The 18883-nt window shown below is 43.7% G+C and overlaps 1 protein-coding gene across 8 annotated transcripts in view; it reads right to left on the minus strand.

Annotated features, from left to right (window-relative positions):
* RBBP8 (RB binding protein 8, endonuclease) overlaps positions 1-18883 on the minus strand; it is a 200200-nt gene that overhangs the window by 14905 nt on the left and 166412 nt on the right. For all 8 annotated transcript variants that reach the window (XM_033933895.1, XM_033933891.1, XM_033933893.1 and 5 more), the window contains 4 exons: positions 15196-15304; positions 12327-12491; positions 9921-9990; positions 2580-2676 (listed from right to left, as the gene is read on the minus strand). In XM_033933895.1, the coding sequence (XP_033789786.1) occupies positions 2580-2676; positions 9921-9990; positions 12327-12491; positions 15196-15304 (441 nt within the window). The remainder of the gene's footprint in view (positions 1-2579; positions 2677-9920; positions 9991-12326; positions 12492-15195; positions 15305-18883) is intronic.

An 18883-nucleotide genomic window follows, 5' to 3' on the forward strand; every position in this document is an offset into this window, starting at 1 on the left:
AAGCAAAGCCCTCCCTCCCTCCGACGTCAGCACTGACATTGGGAAGACTTCCGTTCTGATCGGCTGTGTGCTGCGATCGGCAGTGGCGTACCAAGGGGGGGCGGGGAGGGTGGTCCGCCCCGGGTGTAGCCATAGGGGAGGGGGGTGCACAGCCGGCCAGGTCCCCTTATCTTTGTGGCGCTTCCTCCGACTGACCGACCGACAACAGGCCCGGTCCGACAAACCTCCCTGCCCTGTAGCCGCGAATCTAAATTACTTTCTTACAGCAGTTTCAATACTCCAGCTGCTGTAAGAAGGTAATTTAGATTCGCGGCTACAGGGCAGGGAGGTTTGTCGGACCGGGTCTGTTCTGTTGTCAGTTGGGCGGGGAAGTGCCACAAAGGTAAGGGGCAGGGAGGGAGAAAGGGAGGAAAGGTGGAATGGAGAGGAAAAGACGCTTAAGGTAAAACTGAGGGGGGAGAAGGACGCTGAAAGCACTGGGGAAGACAAAGAGTGGAGAAGGACGCTGAAAGGACATGGGGAAGAGAGAGGGGGAGAAGGACGCTGAAAGCACATGGGGAAGACAAAGGGGTGGAGAAGGACGCTGAAAGGACATGGGGAAGATGGGGGAGGGGAGAAGGACGCTGAAAGGACATGGGGAAGACAGAGGGGGGAGAAGGACACTGAAAGCACATGGGGAAGACAGAGGGGGGATAAGGACTCTGACAGGACATGGGGAAGATGGGGGGGAGAAGGACGCTGAAAGGAAATGGGGAAGAGAGAGTGGGGAGAAGACGCTGGCAGGGAAGAAGACACAGATGCCAGACTATGGGGGGAGTGGAGGGAAGAAGATGGGTGCCAGACCAATTTGGAAGGGGGGAGAAAGGGAGAGGCACAGTAACAAAGCAAATGGAAGATGCAGAGAGAAGAAAGATAGTAGATGGAAGGAATTGAATGAGAACATGAGGAAAGCAGAAACCCAGGCAACAAAGGTAGGAAAAAAATTCTATTTCTTTTTTTTTGCTTTAGGATAAAGTAGTATATTAGTTGTGTTGATAAAAATTTATAAACATTAGAGGCTCTGGTAGAAACCCGTTTACAAAGTATGTATTCTTCCCAATTAATATTTTCAAATTAATAGTCTTTTTGCTTATTTGTAAATGGGTTTCTACCAGAGCCTTTAATTCAGTAGCATAATTAAATGAAATAACTATTTCTGTAGTTTATAGGGACAAAGGGGATTCCTCGCGAGGACGTGTGGGGATGGAGGGATTCCTCGCGGGGACGGGTGGGACTTTGGTGGGGACGGGTGGGATTTCTCTCCCTGCGCAACTCTCTAGTTGGGATTGAACACCGTCGCGTATGGAATCCGGAAGGGACGTAACAGAAATGTGCATGAGGCCAATCTCTTTCATTTGAAAAGAAGCTCTGGAATGAGAGGGCAAAGGATGAAGTTAAAAGGTGATAGGCTCAGGAATAATCCAAATAAATACTTTTTTAAAGAAAGGGTGGTAGATGCCTGGACTAGTCTCCTGGTGGAGACAAATACTGTGTCTGAGTTCAAGAAAGCATGGGATAGGCATATGGGAGGAGATAGTGGATGCTGTGGATGAGGAGACTGGATGGGCCATTTGGCCTTTATCTGCCTTCATGTTTCTGTTTTGTTGTTGGCTGATAATTTAATTCCTCCCTCAGAGGAGCTCTCAATGAACCCCTCCCAGCAAGCTGGGTATATGTGTGTAAGGCACAGCCCCAACTCCAGACTGCAGGATGGAGGTGGAGTTGGGGGAGGGACTCGAAAGATGGCATGTACACCCACAGGGTACAGACACCAAGGCTGGTTATGGCTCGCATAATCTGCTAAAAATTCTCTTTTAGTTTCTCTTTTGTTTTAACCATACTCATGTCTGTTGTTCTTCTATAGTTTATCTTTTTTGAACCATAGGGCCAAAGCAGCACACCAAATCATGATCTAAGCAAACCAAGACTGCACGTAATCACCTACCATTTGCTGGAAACTAAGAAATACTGGCTAGTTTAGGATTGCACAGGACCTTATAGAATGACATCACTCAGAATCTCCTAGTTTCCATCTGCTGGTAGGGAATGGTCTGTAGAGATAAGGAACGGTGAAAGGCAACTCTCTTGATTATGTAGTATGAAAGGTTTTTTTTAAAGCTGGTCAGATTTGTATGTAATGTAGTAAGTGACATGAAGACCAAAAATAGCCATAAGAAAATAAAAATAGCCATACTGGGTCAGACCAATGGTCCATCTAGCCCCATATCCTTTTCTAAAATGGGCAATCTAGATCACAAGTGCCTGGCAAAACCCCAAATAGTAGATATCGATCCCAGGAGAAGCAGTGGCTTTCCCATTTATCCTCTTTTGGTAAATATTCAGGCAATATTTCCAAATACAACCCAACATAAAAATTATACAGCATAAAAACTGTTAAAATAAACTCATTCATTATTTTTAGGGTTTAGCAAATCCACTCACATATTTGGCATTCTTGTTTAATGCTGGAAAGCTTTTCATCTCTACTTAAAGAGATTAAGCAAGTGGGAAAAAGTGAATGCTAATAAATATGTACTTACTGTTTCACATTCCTTACACGTGTGGCCAAGCATTTTTCTTCTCTCTTCTTTGTTACGAACAACATCAATATAAGGAAAATCAAGATCAACATTCTTTCTGAAAAACATGATTTAAGGATGACTATTTTAAAAGGGAAGAGTTAGAAAGCCCCTAGTAATCTCTCCCAAATTAACTCGAAGTAAATTCAGGCATGAAATAGTAGCCAAAGCTATGTCATATGAACATAAGATCTGCCATGTTGGGTCATGTTCCTGTTTTACTGTATTTGATATACCGCTTCAGTGTTCTCCCCAGAAATTTTTTCCAGCCGGGTGGCTTGAAAAAGTAGCTGGGTGGGGTGGGATGGAGAAATTTGGTGGTGGGGAAAATTAAATGTGCATTATTTTTATTAGTAAATTATTATTTTCCATTGCTCAATATGACTTCCTTTTTTAAGAGCTTTTTGGACCCCTACACGTTTGCAAAAATTAGACAGTTCTAAGTCCAATAAATGCTGGCACTGTAATCTAGAACCAGGGACATTAGATCATTTATTATATCATTGTCCCTATATTAAAACTTTTTGGAATTCAATTTGGCCACAAATTAATAAATTAATGGAAAATCATATTGCAATATCATATGATACAATATTATTTGGAATGATAATGAGAAAAAAAAGTCAAATTTCACCAGAAAATAATAAGCTTTTATTGATAATGACAGGGGTTGCCATTCAACATATAACCAATAATTGGAAAAATCATAATAACCTGAATTATACATTTTGGTGGAATACAATATGTCACATATTTAAAATGGAAAGAACAATAGCAATACAAAGAGGGACATATACCAAATTCATAAAAATATGGGGGCCATTGACAAAATACTGTAATGAATAAATAATATGATTTTTCTTCTTTTCTTCATTTTTTTTTTTATTTTTATGACACACATAGAGGGGGGGTAAGGAAAATAATTTCTAAATAATATATTATAGTATATTATACAATATGTAATGTATGAATGAAAAATAATTGAAGGGTGGGGGGAGGGAGAGGAGATAAAATTTATTTAGAACATAATGTATTAGATATAAAAATGTTATTGAATATTCATTAATTGTATTATAACATGTTGCATATTTTTTTTTGTAAAATTTGAAAATTTTAAATATTATATTAAAGTAATAAAAGGGTGGGGGGAGGGTGAGGGGGAAAATCAAATTTAGATATATAATGTATTAGATATAAAAGTGATAATATATATTTATCAATTGTATTTAATATTTTGTACACTTTATGTAAGATTTGAAAATAAAAAATAATGGAAAAAAAAAAAAGATGTGACACTTAGGCAGTGTTCCAGTAGCATTTAAGCCACCCCTGAACTAAAGTAATGCAGATCCTCTTATTCCGAATAACTACTGGCCAGTATCAAACTAGAGAATGTCACGGGGAAAATTTCTGTCCCCGTCACTGCCCTGTCCCCGGACCACCATCCTCTTCACCGCCCCGTCCCCGTCTCTGCCGTCTACTTCACTGCCCCGTCACTGTCCCCGCTCTCCCTTTCACTGCCCCGTCCCCGTCTTCTCCTCTCCATCCCCCACCCCCAGCACCCTTCACGCGGTCCAGCAGCTCCCTCCCACCGGCCAGCCATGCATTTCTCTCCCTCCCTCCCTCCCTCTTACCTTCTCTTGTGGCGAAACTGGCAATTTGTATAAGGCTATGCGCTGTATTACAGCGGAAGCCTTGAAGTTGTGTCGGGTTGCCTGCTAGAAAAGTCTCCTCCGATGCAACCGGAAACAGGAAGTTGCGTCAGAGGAGATTTTTCCAGCAGGCAACGCGACGCAACTTCAAGGCTCCGGCTGTAATACAGCTCATAGCCTTATAGAAATCACCAGTTTCAACAAGAAAAGGTAAGGGAAAAGGAGGGAGGGAGGGAGATGCCTGGCCAGCGGGAGAGAGGGAGCTGCCGGATCGAACGCTCGTTCACCGCGCGTGCTAAACCATTCACTGCTCCACGGGGCGGTGAATGGCCTTGTCCCCGATCTCACGGTGAACTTTTATTTTTGGTCACCGTTTTGGCGGGTTACCTGCAGCTAGCCGCGGATAACAATCACCGTGTCATTCTCTATATCAAACCTTCCATTTCTTTCAAAAATACCGTACTTGAGAGAGTGGTATTCAACTAACTTCAAACTCATGTTGAATCAGTTAATGCTTCGCATCCTCGGCAATCTTTTTTTGTTTAAGACATAGCAGAGAGACAGTAGTTCCTGCCTTAGGGCTCTTTATACAAAGCTGCGATAGCAATTCTGCCATAGCAAATGCACTGAAGCCCTTAGGAATTGAATAGACTTTGGTGCATTTGCCATGGGAGAATCACTGCTGTGGTTTTGTAAAAGGGGCCCTTACTGAGTGAACTCCATAGTCACCTAGATCGGTGTTTCTCAACTTTTTCAAGCCAAGTACCCCATAAGTCTAACAAATACCAACCAAGTACCCCAGTCCAAGCTCTGCCCCTGTCCCCACCCTCATTATAGTAACATAGTAGATGACGGCAAGATAAAGACCCGAATGGTCCATCTAGTCTGCCCAACCTAATTCAAGCTAAAAATTTGTTGGGTTTTTTTCTTCTTCTTCTCCTTAGCTATTTCTGGACAAGAATCTAAAGCTCTGTCCAGTATAGTTCTTAGGTTCCAACTACTGAAGTCTCCTTCAAAGCTCACTCCAGTCCATCTATACACTCCCAGCCATTGAAGCCCTCTCCAGCCCATCCTCCCCCAAATGGCCATATACAGACACAGACCATGCAAGTCTGCCCAGTACTGGCCTTAGTTCTTCAATATTTAATATTATTTTCTGATTCTAGATCCTCTGTATTCATCCCACGCTTTTTTGAACTCTGTCACCGTTTTCCTCTCCACCACCTCTCTCGGGAGTGCATTCCAGGCATCCACCACCTTCTCCGTAAACAAGAATTTCCTTACATTGCTCTTGAGTCTCCCACTCCTCAACCTCAAATTATGTCCTCTGGTTTTACCATTTTCCTTTCTCTTGAAAAGATTTTGTTCTATGGTAATAAGAACATAAGAAGTTGCCTCCGCTGAGGCAGACCATAGGTCCATCCTGCCCAGCGGTCCGCTCCCGCGGCGGCCCATCAGGCCCATTGCCTGAGTAGTGGTCTATACCTATCTATACCCTTCAATCCCTTTTTCTTCTAGGAATCTATCCAAACCTTCTTTGAAACCATTTAATGTTTTCTTGTCTACAACAGCCTCTGGAAGCGCGTTCCATGTATCCACCACCCTCTGAGTGAAAAAGAACTTCCTAGCGTTTGTTCTAAACCTGTCCCCTTTCAATTTCTCCGAGTGCCCCCTTGTACTTGTGGTGCCCCATAATTTGAAAAATCTGTCCCTGTCTACTTTTTCTATGCCCTTCGGGATCTTGAAGGTTTCTATCATGTCTCCTCTAAGTCTCCGCTTTTCCAGTGAGAAAAGTCCCAACTGCTTCAATCTGTCGGTACATGGGAGATTTTCCATTCCCTTTATCAGTTTAGTTGCTCTTCTCTGTACTCCCTCAAGTACTGCCATGTCCTTCTTGAGGTACGGCGACCACTACTGAACACAGTACTCCAGATGCGGTCGCACCATTGCACGATACAGCGGCATGATGACTTCCTTCGTCCTGGTCGTAATACCCTTCTTAATGATACCCAACATTCTGTTTGCTTTCTTTGAAGCTGTGGCGCACTGCGCCGATGCCTTCAGTGTTGCGTCTACCATCACTCCCAGGTCTCTCTCCAGGTTACTGACCCCTAGTGGTGTTCCCCCCATTTTGTATGTGAACATCGGGTTCTTTTTCCCCACGTGCATGACCTTGCATTTCCCTATGTTGAAGCTCATTTGCCATTTTTCGGCCCACTTTTCCAGCTGCGTTAGATCCTTTTGGAGATCTTCGCAGTCTTCCCTGGTTTGAGCCCTGCTGTATAGTTTGGTGTCATCTGCAAATTTAATGGCCTCACACTTGGTTCCCGCCTCTAGGTCGTTTATGTAGATATTGAACAGGAGCGGTCCTAGCACCGACCCCTGCGGAACTCCGCTCGTGACCCCTTTCCAGTCTGAGTAATGGCCCTTTACGCCAACCCTCTGCTTCCTGTTTGCCAGCCAGTTTTTGATCCATCGGTGGACCTCCCCTTGCACCCCGTGGATCCATATCTTCTTAAGCAGTCTCTCGTGTGGTACCTTGTCGAAGGCTTTTTGGAAGTCAAGGTAAATGATGTCTATAGATTCCCCTTTATCCACCTGGCTGTTCACCCCCTCAAAGAAGTACAATAAGTTTGTGAGGCATGACCTGCCCTTGCAGAAGCCATGTTGACTCGGTTTTAGCTGCCCATTTTTTTCGGTGTGTTCACAGATGCTGTCTTTAATCAGTGCCTCCATCATCTTTCCAGGGACTGAGGTCAGGCTCACCGGCCTGTGGTTTCCTGGGTCGCCCCTTGAGCCCTTCTTGAAGATGGGCGTAACATTTGCTATTTTCCAATCCTCCGGGATCTCTCCGGTTTTTAAGGATAGGTTGTATATCTGTCGAAGTGGCTCCGCTATTTCGTTTTTTAATTCCTTGAGTACCCTTGGGTGAATGCCGTCTGGACCTGGCGATTTGTCGCTCTTTAGTCTGTCTATCTGCCTGAGTACATCTTCTTAGCTTACCTCTAAATTGACCAGCTTATCATCTTGGTCTCCTATTGCGATCTCCTTGGGTTCCGGAATGTTGGTTGTATTCTCCATCGTGAAGACTGACGTGAAGAACTCATTTAACCTGTCAGCTATCTCTTTCTCTTCTTTTACTACTCCCTTTCTGTCTCCATCATCCAATGGTCCCACTTCTTCTCTTGCCTTTCAAATATTTGAACGTCTGAATCATATCTCTCCTCTCCCTCCTTTCCTCTAAAGCAGTGGTTCCCAACCCTGTCCTGGAGGACCACCAGGCCAGTTGGGTTTTCAGGCTAGCCCTAATGAATATGCATGAGAGAGATCTGCATATAATGGAGGTGCCAGGCATGCAAATCTGCTCCATGCATATTCATTAGGGCTATCTTGAAAATCCGACTGGCCTAGTGGTCCTCCAGGACAGGGTTGGGAACCACTGCTCTAAAGTATATATATTCAGGGCTTCCAGTCTCTCCTCATACGTCTTTTGTCGCAATCTTCCTATCATGTTTGTCGCCCTCCTCTGGACCGCTTCAAGCCTTTTTGTGTCCTTCACCAGATACGGTCTCCAAAACTGAACATAATACTCCCTTTCTGTCTCCATCATCCAATGGTCCCACTTCTTCTCTTGCCTTTCAAATATTTGAACGTCTGAATCATATCTCTCCTCTAAAGTATACATATTCAGGGCTTCCAGTTTCTCCTCATACGTCTTTTGTCGCAATCTTCCTATCATGTTTGTCGCCCTCCTCTGGACCGCTTCAAGCCTTTTTATGTCCTTCACCAGATACGGTCTCCAAAACTGAACATAATACTCCAAGTGGGGCCTCACCAATGACCTGTACAGGGGCACCAACATCTTCATTCTTCTACTGGTTACGCCTCTCTTTATACAGCCCCAGCATCCTTCTGGCAGCAGCCACCGCCTTGTTGCACTTTTTTCCCCCTTTAGATCTTCGGACACTTTCACTCCAAGGTCCCTCTCCCCATCAGGTGCATATCAACCTCTCCCCTCCCAGCATATACGGCTCCTTTCAATTATTAATTCCCAAATGCATAACTCTGCATTTCTTTGCATTGAATTTTAGTTGCCAGATTTTAGACCATTCCTCTAACTTTTGTAGATCCTTTTTCATGTTTTCTACTCTGTTACAAATCTTGGTATTATCCGCAAAAAGGCAAACTTTTCCTTCTAACCCTTCAGCAATGTCACTCACAAACATATTGAACAAGATTGGCCCCAGCATTGAACCCTGAGGGACTCCACCACTCACCTTTCCTTCCTCCAAACGACTTCCATTAACCACCACCCTCTGGCGTCTGTCCGTCAACCAGTTTCTAATCCAGTTCTCCACTTTGGGTCCTAACTTCAGCTCTTCAAGTTTGTTCAAGAGAAAGGGTGGGACCGCAGCAGAGGAAGCAGCGCAGGGCTCAGAGAAGGGGCGGGACCTCCGGCAAAGGAAGCAGCAGGGCTCACTAGCATCGGTAACCAATGGTAGGCTGCTTCTCCGTGCGGGGGGGGGCTGAGGGATGAATCGGACGTCGGGGGGGGGGAGGGTGCGAGCGGTCCTTCAGGGTGGGGGGGGGGCCAGCAGTCCTTCGGGGTGGGGCATCAGGCTTTCAGGGTGGGGATAGGTCTTCAAGGGGGGACAGGCAGACCTTTAAGGGGGGACAGGACTTCAAGGGGGACAGGCAGACCTTTAAGGGGGGACAGGCAGAGTTGGGGCAGGGGGCAGGGTGGCGAGAGGAGAGTCGGGACGTCAAGGCAGGAGCAGGGCGGCGATTCGGGGCAGAGCTGCGAGAGGAGAGTCGGGGCAGAGGGCAGGGCAACGAGAGGAGAGTCGGGACGTCAAGGCAGGAGCAGGGCCGCGATTCGGGGCAGAGCTGCGAGAGGAGAGTCGGGACGGCAGAAGGAGGTTTTAATTCAAGGAGCAGCATGCGCGGTATACGCGTGTGCGCACTATATATTAATTTGTTTACATAAATTTCGGTTTCCCGCACGCTATACCCATGTGCGCGTTTTACACGGGTGCGCGGTATATGCGTGAAAATACGGTAATACCTACTTCGGACTAACCCTCTGGTCTGCTGTTGTAGCATTTCTTCTTATTGTGCTTTAGGGCCATCTTTGGGAATTTGGAATGGGAGATGTGGATTTAGGAAACACTTGTCTAAAGATAGAGATAGAAGATGGGGGCATGAGGAAGCCTGCTTGGCATTGGTATATTAAAAAAAATCTTGGGATGAGAGGGAAAACTTGGTCTGCCACTGCAATATCTTTTATTATAGGGAATAGGCATGAGATTGTGTGTGGTCGGGCCCCTTAATTTTACTTTTTCTAAATCTTGCAGATAGGAGGGAGAGGGGATTGGGGAACTACTGGCCTGTTCTTTCTTTCTGAATATTAAAAAGACCCATGAGTGACAAAGTTACCTGGTTAAGTTTATCTGAGTAACTTTAGATAAGCACATTCAAAAATACTTTAAGCCAGATAAGTAATGTTACGTTTTTAGCTAAAGTTTTTCAGGAAACTTTATCCTGATACCTTCTTCGCTTACAGTATTATTGAATATTGACCTGTTTCTTTTAAATATTTGTCTACAACCATCTTATTTTAATTAAATATAACTCTCATAAGGACTGTTACCTTTCGATCCTTTTGCAGTATGGTTCCACAAATGCTTTCTTTCTAGTTTTATCACTTTCATCTTCATGTTCTAAAAAATATTAAACAGAGAATACGCCACTTGTTAATATGATGTTTCTTTTGTACTGTAGAACTAATTTTGTGACACTTGTTATTTTGATGCAAGGATCATATTCTTAATAAAGAAATGCCAGCAATTCATAGGATTTCAACTAAACACATTTCAAAGGGTGCCACTGTTTATTGCATAGAAAAATAAGAAGATGCTACAAACCTGCTGAAGCAATAAGGTCTGGATTCTGTAACAAGTCGGCAGCCACCTTAAAAGTGGCCGCCAATCGCTTGTCAATCATTCGAGGGTGCCAGTTACAGAATTGCACCTATTCAGTCAAGATAGGCGGCAGAAATGTAGGCCCAGAAAACCCAGGCCTACATTTCAGCTTCTTATCTTTGCCGCTAGACCACAGTAGCCGATCGTGGCAGGGGAATTGCCCCTCTCCCCTATCAGCTGCGCAACAGGGACTCCCTGATGTCACGATTCTGTAATCGTTGCCAAAGTCGGATTACCTGTCAATCATCTGAAGATACTGGTTACAGAATTGCGGCTTTGGGGAGTCCCTGCCACTCAGCTGATGGGAGAGGGTTGGGGGAATTCCCCTGTCACAATCAGCTGAGCCAGCTTCTGCAGACAGACACCCCCAACTGGCAGGAAGGATGCCCACTCCTTCCTGCCGTCGACCCTGTCGATCAGCCGAAACTCTGACACTCCAGACACCTTCCCCCAACATCCAATTGACAGGAGGGATGCCCACTCCCTCCTGCCGGCACCCCCCGAACACATGACCCCCCTAACCCTCCAAAACCCACCCCATACCTTTATCTACAAGGCCGGACAGAGAGATACCCACTCCCTCCTGCCGGCACTCCCCCCTCCCCCCCAAATTCATGACCCCCCCCGTATCTTTATCTACAAAGCTGGACGGATGGATGTCTACTCCCTCTGGCCAGCAGGCCCGCCTCTTCAGAATGGTGGGCCTACCCCTTCTCAGTGCATCCTGAGATGCACCGGGGAGGGGCTTTAGGTACCTGGGCCAACCGGCATCTTAGGCCTCCTTCCCAGTGCCTTCTGGGATGCACTAGGAGTGTCATAAGACTCCGATTGGCCCAGACGCCTAAGGCCCCTCCTGCCGGGAATATCGCGGGGGATACTGGCAGGAAGTATTGGGCAACCCTCCTGCTGGAGATTGTTTCAGGGGTGGCAGCAGGAGGAATTGGGTATCTCTCCTGCAGGGGTTGTTTCGGGGGTGGCAGCAGGATAAATGTAGAAGGTAAATGGACCAGATATGTAGGCATGGAAGTTATACATCTACACAAACTGGGAGCTTATCTAGAAAGGAATTCAAAATTCATGCACATAAGCATGTGCTCTTGTCATTAGAGTTCATCTAAGTTATCCAAAAATCACACTTAAGCCCATCTCCTCAATTGGAATTCATAGAAGCTTGCTAGGTATGGCTCAGGCAATAGCTTTTCTTCCACAGGAAAGGATCACTACCCTCATATTCATCGTACAGGAGGTTCTGTTGAGTCAGCAGACAACAGCATGGAGCATGGTAAGGCTGTTGGGCCAGATGGCATGTCTCAAAATGAAATAGGTTCAAAGGACTTTTTGAGCTCCAGCTCCCCTTCCCCCCCAGATTTATGGGCTTATTGTGTGGCCTGTCTTTTCTGCAGCACGGAACAATGCGTACAGATTTCGGGACGGTGCTCTGGCCCTAAACACTGGAGACACCAGCGATGTGGATCAGTCACAGAGATGGGCCGAGCACAGCGACCACACTTTTTAAATCCCATCAGTGGGCGTGACATCGACAGGAACACCGCCTCAGCCAAATTGAAAACGGTGGACAAGGTGGAAAACAGGCCTTGCCAGGCCAGAACCCGCAAGGGAGAAAAAAAGAAAGATTTTTATTTTTTACCAAAGGTAAATAAACGAAACGAAAAGAAAAACAACACAACACGAAAAATGATTAAAACAGTCACTAACACGAGAGCGGGAAGGCAAAAAAGTTTTCAACGTCCACTGAAACACTTCTTAGCTCCGTGGAAACTAAGAAACTGAGGGACCGTGTGCCTATGTCAGGCGGGAAGGCATTCAAGCTAATCGTGAACTTTCTAAACTTTCTTAAAGTTGCGATCCACTTTCCCCAAGTGTCTGTACCGGGCTCCGTCGGTGAAGTCACCCATGTATGAGAATATGCTGCCTGCTTGTCCTGGGATAATGGGTGCCACACTTACTTAGGATACACCCCACTAGACAGATATAGGGAGTGATCATTAAAGTTACAGAGGTTAGATAAAGGTAGAAATATATTTTATCATCCTCCCCCTCAAAGACCTGCTTACTCTCAATATGTTCATTGAGATCCAACACCTCCTGCTCTTCCTCTGATTTTCCTCCTTGGTCACATTTTGTGGGAGAACTTTGCTCATCAAGGCCGGATTCATACTCTCCATATGATGTCTGGTCAAATATTTCTACAAAGCTCTCATTCCTTTTGCATTCTCCATCTGCATAAATGAACACAGCAATTATCCAAAAACAGACAACATAAAGCTATCCTTCTAAACAATAACTCTACAAACTTTTGTTTCTTTGAAGTCACTCAGCAGAGATCATTCAGATTTGATGGCAAAATAATGTAGAAATTAAATTCTCCCATGAGATTTCTGGCCCTGGCAGAGAAAGGAGCATTTTGTATTACATACATGCATTCTTTAGACATAGCCTAATTCAATGTGATTTACAAAACAATAAGAAATACATAAAACATACAATGCAAAAGTCTTATAAGAAAATGGGTTAATTTTACAAAAGATTTTCTGTGTATGACATTACCTAATACACTTGCCATGCTTAGCTACTCCTTTCTTTAAATTAAAGTTTTAAAATATGCATTCCCAAAAAATATTAAAGAAACCAAGGAAACCATCAATTGGGGTAATCATCAAATTGAGCAGCTCATATCAGGGGGAACAAATAAAAGAGACTCAAAAGATAATCGTCACAGGTGAAAGAGATAAACACTCAAGTACAATCAATTCATTTTAACAGTTCCATACTTCTTTCTAGCTTCTAAGATTATCCACATTTGTAAGTTTAGTAAGATGAAGTGAATCCCAAAAACATTGCCCTGATATGTTGCAAGGGAATTTCAAAGTTGTGGCTGCTAGCACCCATAACTTAAGAGCCAAGAATGATTTCCTACATATTTGAGCACTACAAGTCACATCAGGAAAAATCTAGTTTCTGGCGGCAAAATAAAAGATCCTTTTCTCTTAAAGTAAGCCTTCAGAATAAGCATTTTGGCCCATATTCTATAAATGGTGCCTTAAGTTAGGCAACCTACCGCCGCCTAACTTAAGTTGAAAATGCAGTTTAAACAAAATTGGTTTTTTATGTTGCAGACCATATATTCTAATCCATGGTCTAGTTTATTTAAAGAAAGGAACAATTTGTTTTGTTTTTTTCTAGGTGATTGGATTATTTTGTACACAGGCGGGCAAAGATCAGCTAGCACGGGGGAAGTTGTCATCTTGTATCTACATGTCTACTATATATATTATTCCTGCTTGACTATTTGTTATCAGGTCCTTTAATATTAAGGTCTTCTTGCAGATTGAGCATGCGTTCATGCACATATGTTTTATTGGTACATAGTCTGGTACAGCTCTGCTCTTACATTGGCACGGTATTATGGGTTTCGTTTTCCTATTTCCTACCATCACATCTGGTGCCCCTTCATGAATGTATTTCCATTCATGATGGTATTTGGTCTAAATGGAGTTCTTGACTTGAGCGGAAGCTTTATTTGGTTTTGAGTCGGCGTACTCTATTGAAGGGTATTTTATTGTTTGTTGGAATGGCATACATCGGATTGTAGCTACTGTGGTAAAATCCATCAATTAGTCCTACTCTAATTAAGATTAAGCCTATTAGTGTCAGGTTTGCTATCTGTGCCCAATTCATCTTGAATCTTATTCTGTGGGCTATAATTATAGGATTAAAGGTATTAAGTGAACAGAATTTTGGCAACTATCAATAGCAAACACTGCATCTATAAGATAAGGACTTTAGATTGGCATACTTCTGATAAACTTATCTTAAAAAAGTATTTATTAGAAGTGTTAAGTCAGCATACTTCTGGTAACACTTCTAGTAAATACTGTAATATCTTTATCAAACATTGCATCCTAAATGACTCATGGATGTTATTGCTGTAAAAGGGATTTCCACCAAATACTGAGTCAAGGGGTATGAAGATTTATGCAATCAGTCATTTTGGTTTCTTATTCTTAATTACCTTTTGAATATTTCTCTGTCATTTCCCATTGGAAGTGTAGAGTATTTTGTATAGATAAATGAAAAACTTCTACTTTAATGGAATCTAAAAAGGATAAGCAACTTCCCTCTCAATAGCTAAGCTGTGATGTATTGGAAAATACATTTGACACACTGATCCTCTCCCGCAGAATGATTTTGTACAGAATGGTTAATGTGTAAGTCAATAAAGAAATACCCTGATCAAGGGATAACTCATGAGGGCTAGAATAAGATTAAGCCTGCCAGAATATTCACTTTTCCAACCAGATATGTGGCCTAGTTCTATACCCTGACAATTTACCATTGTAGGAGAAGTGATCCCTGCTCCTTCCTGCTTTTTGATATAGAACATGAACACCCAGACCCAGATGTGTGAATTAAGACAATTAATTGCCACTTAACCTCATACAGCCTTCACAAAATTTATATATTTTTCCTTGCTTTGCATGGTGAATCCCTTACGTATGATCATCATGACATATCAACAGTTAGAAGAAATTAGTGAGGGAACATTTGATGGCACAAACCAAAAGCCAGATTGATACAGGATGGCCATCATGATAGGAGTGCCTCTGAGTTTTCCTGTGATATTGAGGCACTTGAACTCTCTTAGTGGTTTGATTTGGCTGAGATTTTAAATTCTTTTGGGTTTGCCTCTGTTGTAAAATAGGTGTTTTTGTGTGTGTGTTTTTAATCTGCTGTATGATTTCTTTTTTTACCCTAGGAATTTTGATTTCTCCAGTGAGAACGTCTTTCCCACTGTAGACTCTTAAGTTACCATGCAATTAATCTCTTATGTTTGCAGTGTTCTGTAACGCCAGGCAGCTGGGAGGTTCTCTTTTGTCACAGATATAAAAGATGGGAGGGAGAGGAGAGGAAGAAGAAACTTACTAGGACTATTCCCTTCCTTGTGCTCTTGCATTTTCACTTTCAACAACATGCTTTCACTGACGAAGGTATATTCCATAGTGTCATCTCCTGGTTTTGATGTAGTCTCATTCTAAACAAACAAAATGATTGCAATTTTAGTGATCTCTAAGATTTACTTCAAACTGCTGACGTGAAAATCTCTGCATCATTCTGACAAACCAAAAGCCTAGCATTCCAGTATGAAAGAATGTTTTCCTAGTATTTTAAGGGTCATGAGAAGACTGTGGAAATGAATCAAAGCAGTTTAAAAAATGAAAACAATATAGACTGAAGACTTTGTAGGTGCAAACAGGCACATTTATTAGATGTCTGTGTTTTATTGTTGGAATACATTTGGATATTCCTTTTCTTTCTTAAAAAAATGAGATATTACCATAAATGATTTGTAAGTTTATTTAGAAATGAGAAAAACCTGTTGAAGGAAAGATTAGGTTCTTACCTCATTAATCTTCTTTCTGGTAGACATACACTCCATTCCAGAACAGATGGGTACTCAACCTCCTCTAGCGAGAACTCTTGTAGAAAGCTTCATATGCATTCTTTTGCTCTGCCTTCCATATCTCCAGGCTGTCCTTCAATTCCTCAATTTTTATCAAAGCAGATGGTTAGCCCTAGAGAGGCAATAGAATAGGGAATGGTTGGGGACACTCCCCGAGAAACATGTCTGTTCTGCTCATATCATTAAACATATATCAGTTAAACAAACTTAACCATTTGCAATATATAACAAGGTGAAAAACAGAATAAGTCACTTGGGCACAACCTGCACTAAGAGTATAAGAGATTTTATAGGCATCTCCTAGATTTTTCAACACGATGTGGATTTTTCAATCGCGGTCTCTATTTTTGCCAAGGCTGGACAAAAGAAAGAAACAAGATGTTCGAATTGCCAGGCCCTATTGAGGCAGTAAGCAGGAGAATTCACAGCTGACAGGGTAGGCTTCAGGAATGGAGTGTCTGTCTACCAGAAAGAAAATTAATGAGGTAAGAATCTAATCTTTTCTTCTGGTGCGACAGGCACTCCTTTTCTGAACAGATGGGACGTAACAAAGCAGTCCCTTAAGCTTCAGGTGGGACAGATGAGTCTGCTGTCAGAACTGAAGATCCAAATGTGGAGTCCTGTTTGGCCACCACATCCACTCGGTAAAACTTTGTGAATGTATGCAGAAAAGACCAAGTGGTGGCTCTAAAGATTTCTTCTGGGGACACCCATGAGGAAGCAATGCTTCTCACTGAGTGTGCCTTCACAGACACTGACAGACATTTTGCACTTCCGATATAGGCTGAAGAAATGGCCATGCGGATCCATCTTGAAATAGGTGCTTTTCAGGCTGGTTGACCTTTACGGGCAGCTCCAGCCAATTCAAATAGATGATCTGACAATCAAAATTTGTTCATACCTTCTAGATACCGCAGTAAAAGTCTGTGCACATCCAATGATTTCAACACCCGATCAATTTTCTTGATTCAGAGAGTGTGAAGGCAGGCAAGTGTACTTCCTGTTTGATGTGGAAGCTGGAAACAAATTTCGCTAAGAAAGATGGTACTGTGCACAAGACTACGCCTGAATCCGTAATCCTAAGAAATGGATCCCTGTAGGACAAAGTCTGAAGTTCCGACACTCTCCGGGTGGAGGTGATTGCCACCAAAAACACTGTCTTGATGGTGAGATCTATTAAGGAAGCTTGGTCCAAAAGCTCACAGGGCACTCTCCTTAGAGCCCAGAGGACCAGATTAAAGATTCCATGTCAGAAAATATTGATACACGGGAGGGTAGACCGCAATGCATCCTTCAAAAACCTGGCTATATTTGGATGAGCAGCTATGGTGCTCTTATTAATCCTGGGCCCAAAACAGGAGGGCCCTGCAATCCGAATTCTCAGGGAGCCAATTGCAAGGTCTTTTTCTAGACCTTCCTGAAAGAAGGCAAGTATTGAAATCGGAGATGAGCTTGAGTCATCACTTCTCTGAGCGCACCAAGTTTGGAAACAATTCCAGGCCTTCATGTATGTTGCTACAATCAACTTTTTTCTGCATCTTAAAATGGTGGAGACCACTCCATCTGAATACCTTTTATGTGCTACTGCCATGCGCTCAAGAGCCATGATGAGGAGCTGGGAATTACAAGGAAATTTGAGACTTTGATCCCTTTGCAGATGAACCAGGTCTTCATTCCACGGTTGTTTCAGCCAGTCTGGTGCTACTAAAATCACCATCCCCTGGTGCTCTGTGATACTGCGCAGAAGTCGGCCTATCATGGGGCATTGAGGGAAGGCATATAGAAGACCTACCTTTGGCTAGGGTTGGACCAGGGCATCTAGGCCTTCGCTTCCTGTCTCCTATCTTCGACTGAAGACTCAAATTACCTTTTTGTTGGTAGTCAATGCCATTAAATCGAATGCTGGACACCTTCACCGATTCACTATGCAGGTGAAAGCTTCCCGAAACAAGTACCACCCCCCAGGATCCAGGGTCTTCCAGCTGAGGAAATTTGCTTGCACATTGTCCACTCCTGTTACATGCGCCGCCGAGAACACGAGAAGACGGGCTTCCGCCCACTGAAACGGCATTTGGGTTTCCAAGCTCTTGGTGCCTCCTTGAACATGTGGGGACAGGAGTTCCCAAGCTCTGAGGGAGAAGTCCGTAGTCTGGTATGGCAGGCTTGTGCTATCAAGGAGGCAGCAGCTGCAGCAGCTTTAATACCCAAAGCCAAAGCTTCAAACTGTCTTTTCAGGATTGCATCCTTCAGCATCACTCCACCTTCACTAGGAAGGGCGGTGTGCTTAGTCACCTGTGCTACTATGGAGTCCACCTTCAGCTGGACAAACAGTTGCTAGAAGTCCGGAACCATAGGATAGAGCCGAGACACAACTTTGGCCACCTTAAGAAAGCCTTCAGGTGTCTCCCATTGGTCAGTGACCAAGGAGGTAAAATCTGGATAAGCAGGAAAAAAAGTTTGTCTGTGCATTAGTGCCACACATGAAGGAACACTGTGAGGTGGAGGGCTGTTTGGCATCGAGCTTCAATATAGATGGTGTCATAAATGACATGGAGACGGAACCAAAAATAATAAACAGTGATTTTAGGGGTTTGGAAGAGGGGAACCCAAGTACTAACCCCAGAAATCAGTAAAACTAAAAACTACAGCCTTCCCTGATGTTCCCCATAAGGAATAATGGGAGTACTTACTTTGACTTCTGGTGCCTGTTTGTCTGAATCAGCCTGGCTGCAGGGAAAGGATTTCTGCCTAAAAAATTGCTCAGAAGGACTTCTGGCTGCCGGTTGGCCAGACCACGACCTCGGACTACCACTCCCAAGATTCCTCATGCAGCAATGTGAGAGAAATTTTACAGCCAGCTCCCCGATACCTAGAGGGTTCTCTTACTCAGAGGCCACACCGCCTATGCTCAAGCCTCTGATAAAATCAGCAGGCAAGTCGCTCCCGGGGGGATGGACCCTGAGCTCCTGAAGGGACCTAAAGCAGGCTAGCTCCACAGGTATTCTATAAGACTGGCCTGGGAACAGCAGTATGCCCAAACAAGGGACCTACAAGAACCGAATCTAAAAAGAATTTCAAAAATCCGATGGATAAAACACCCCAAAATAACAAAGACAAGCAAAGCAAAAAAACAACTTCTGAGTTTGCTTG

The sequence above is a fragment of the Geotrypetes seraphini genome, chromosome 2 (genome assembly GCF_902459505.1).
Source record: "Geotrypetes seraphini chromosome 2, aGeoSer1.1, whole genome shotgun sequence".
Classification (NCBI taxonomy): Eukaryota; Metazoa; Chordata; class Amphibia; order Gymnophiona; family Dermophiidae; genus Geotrypetes; species Geotrypetes seraphini.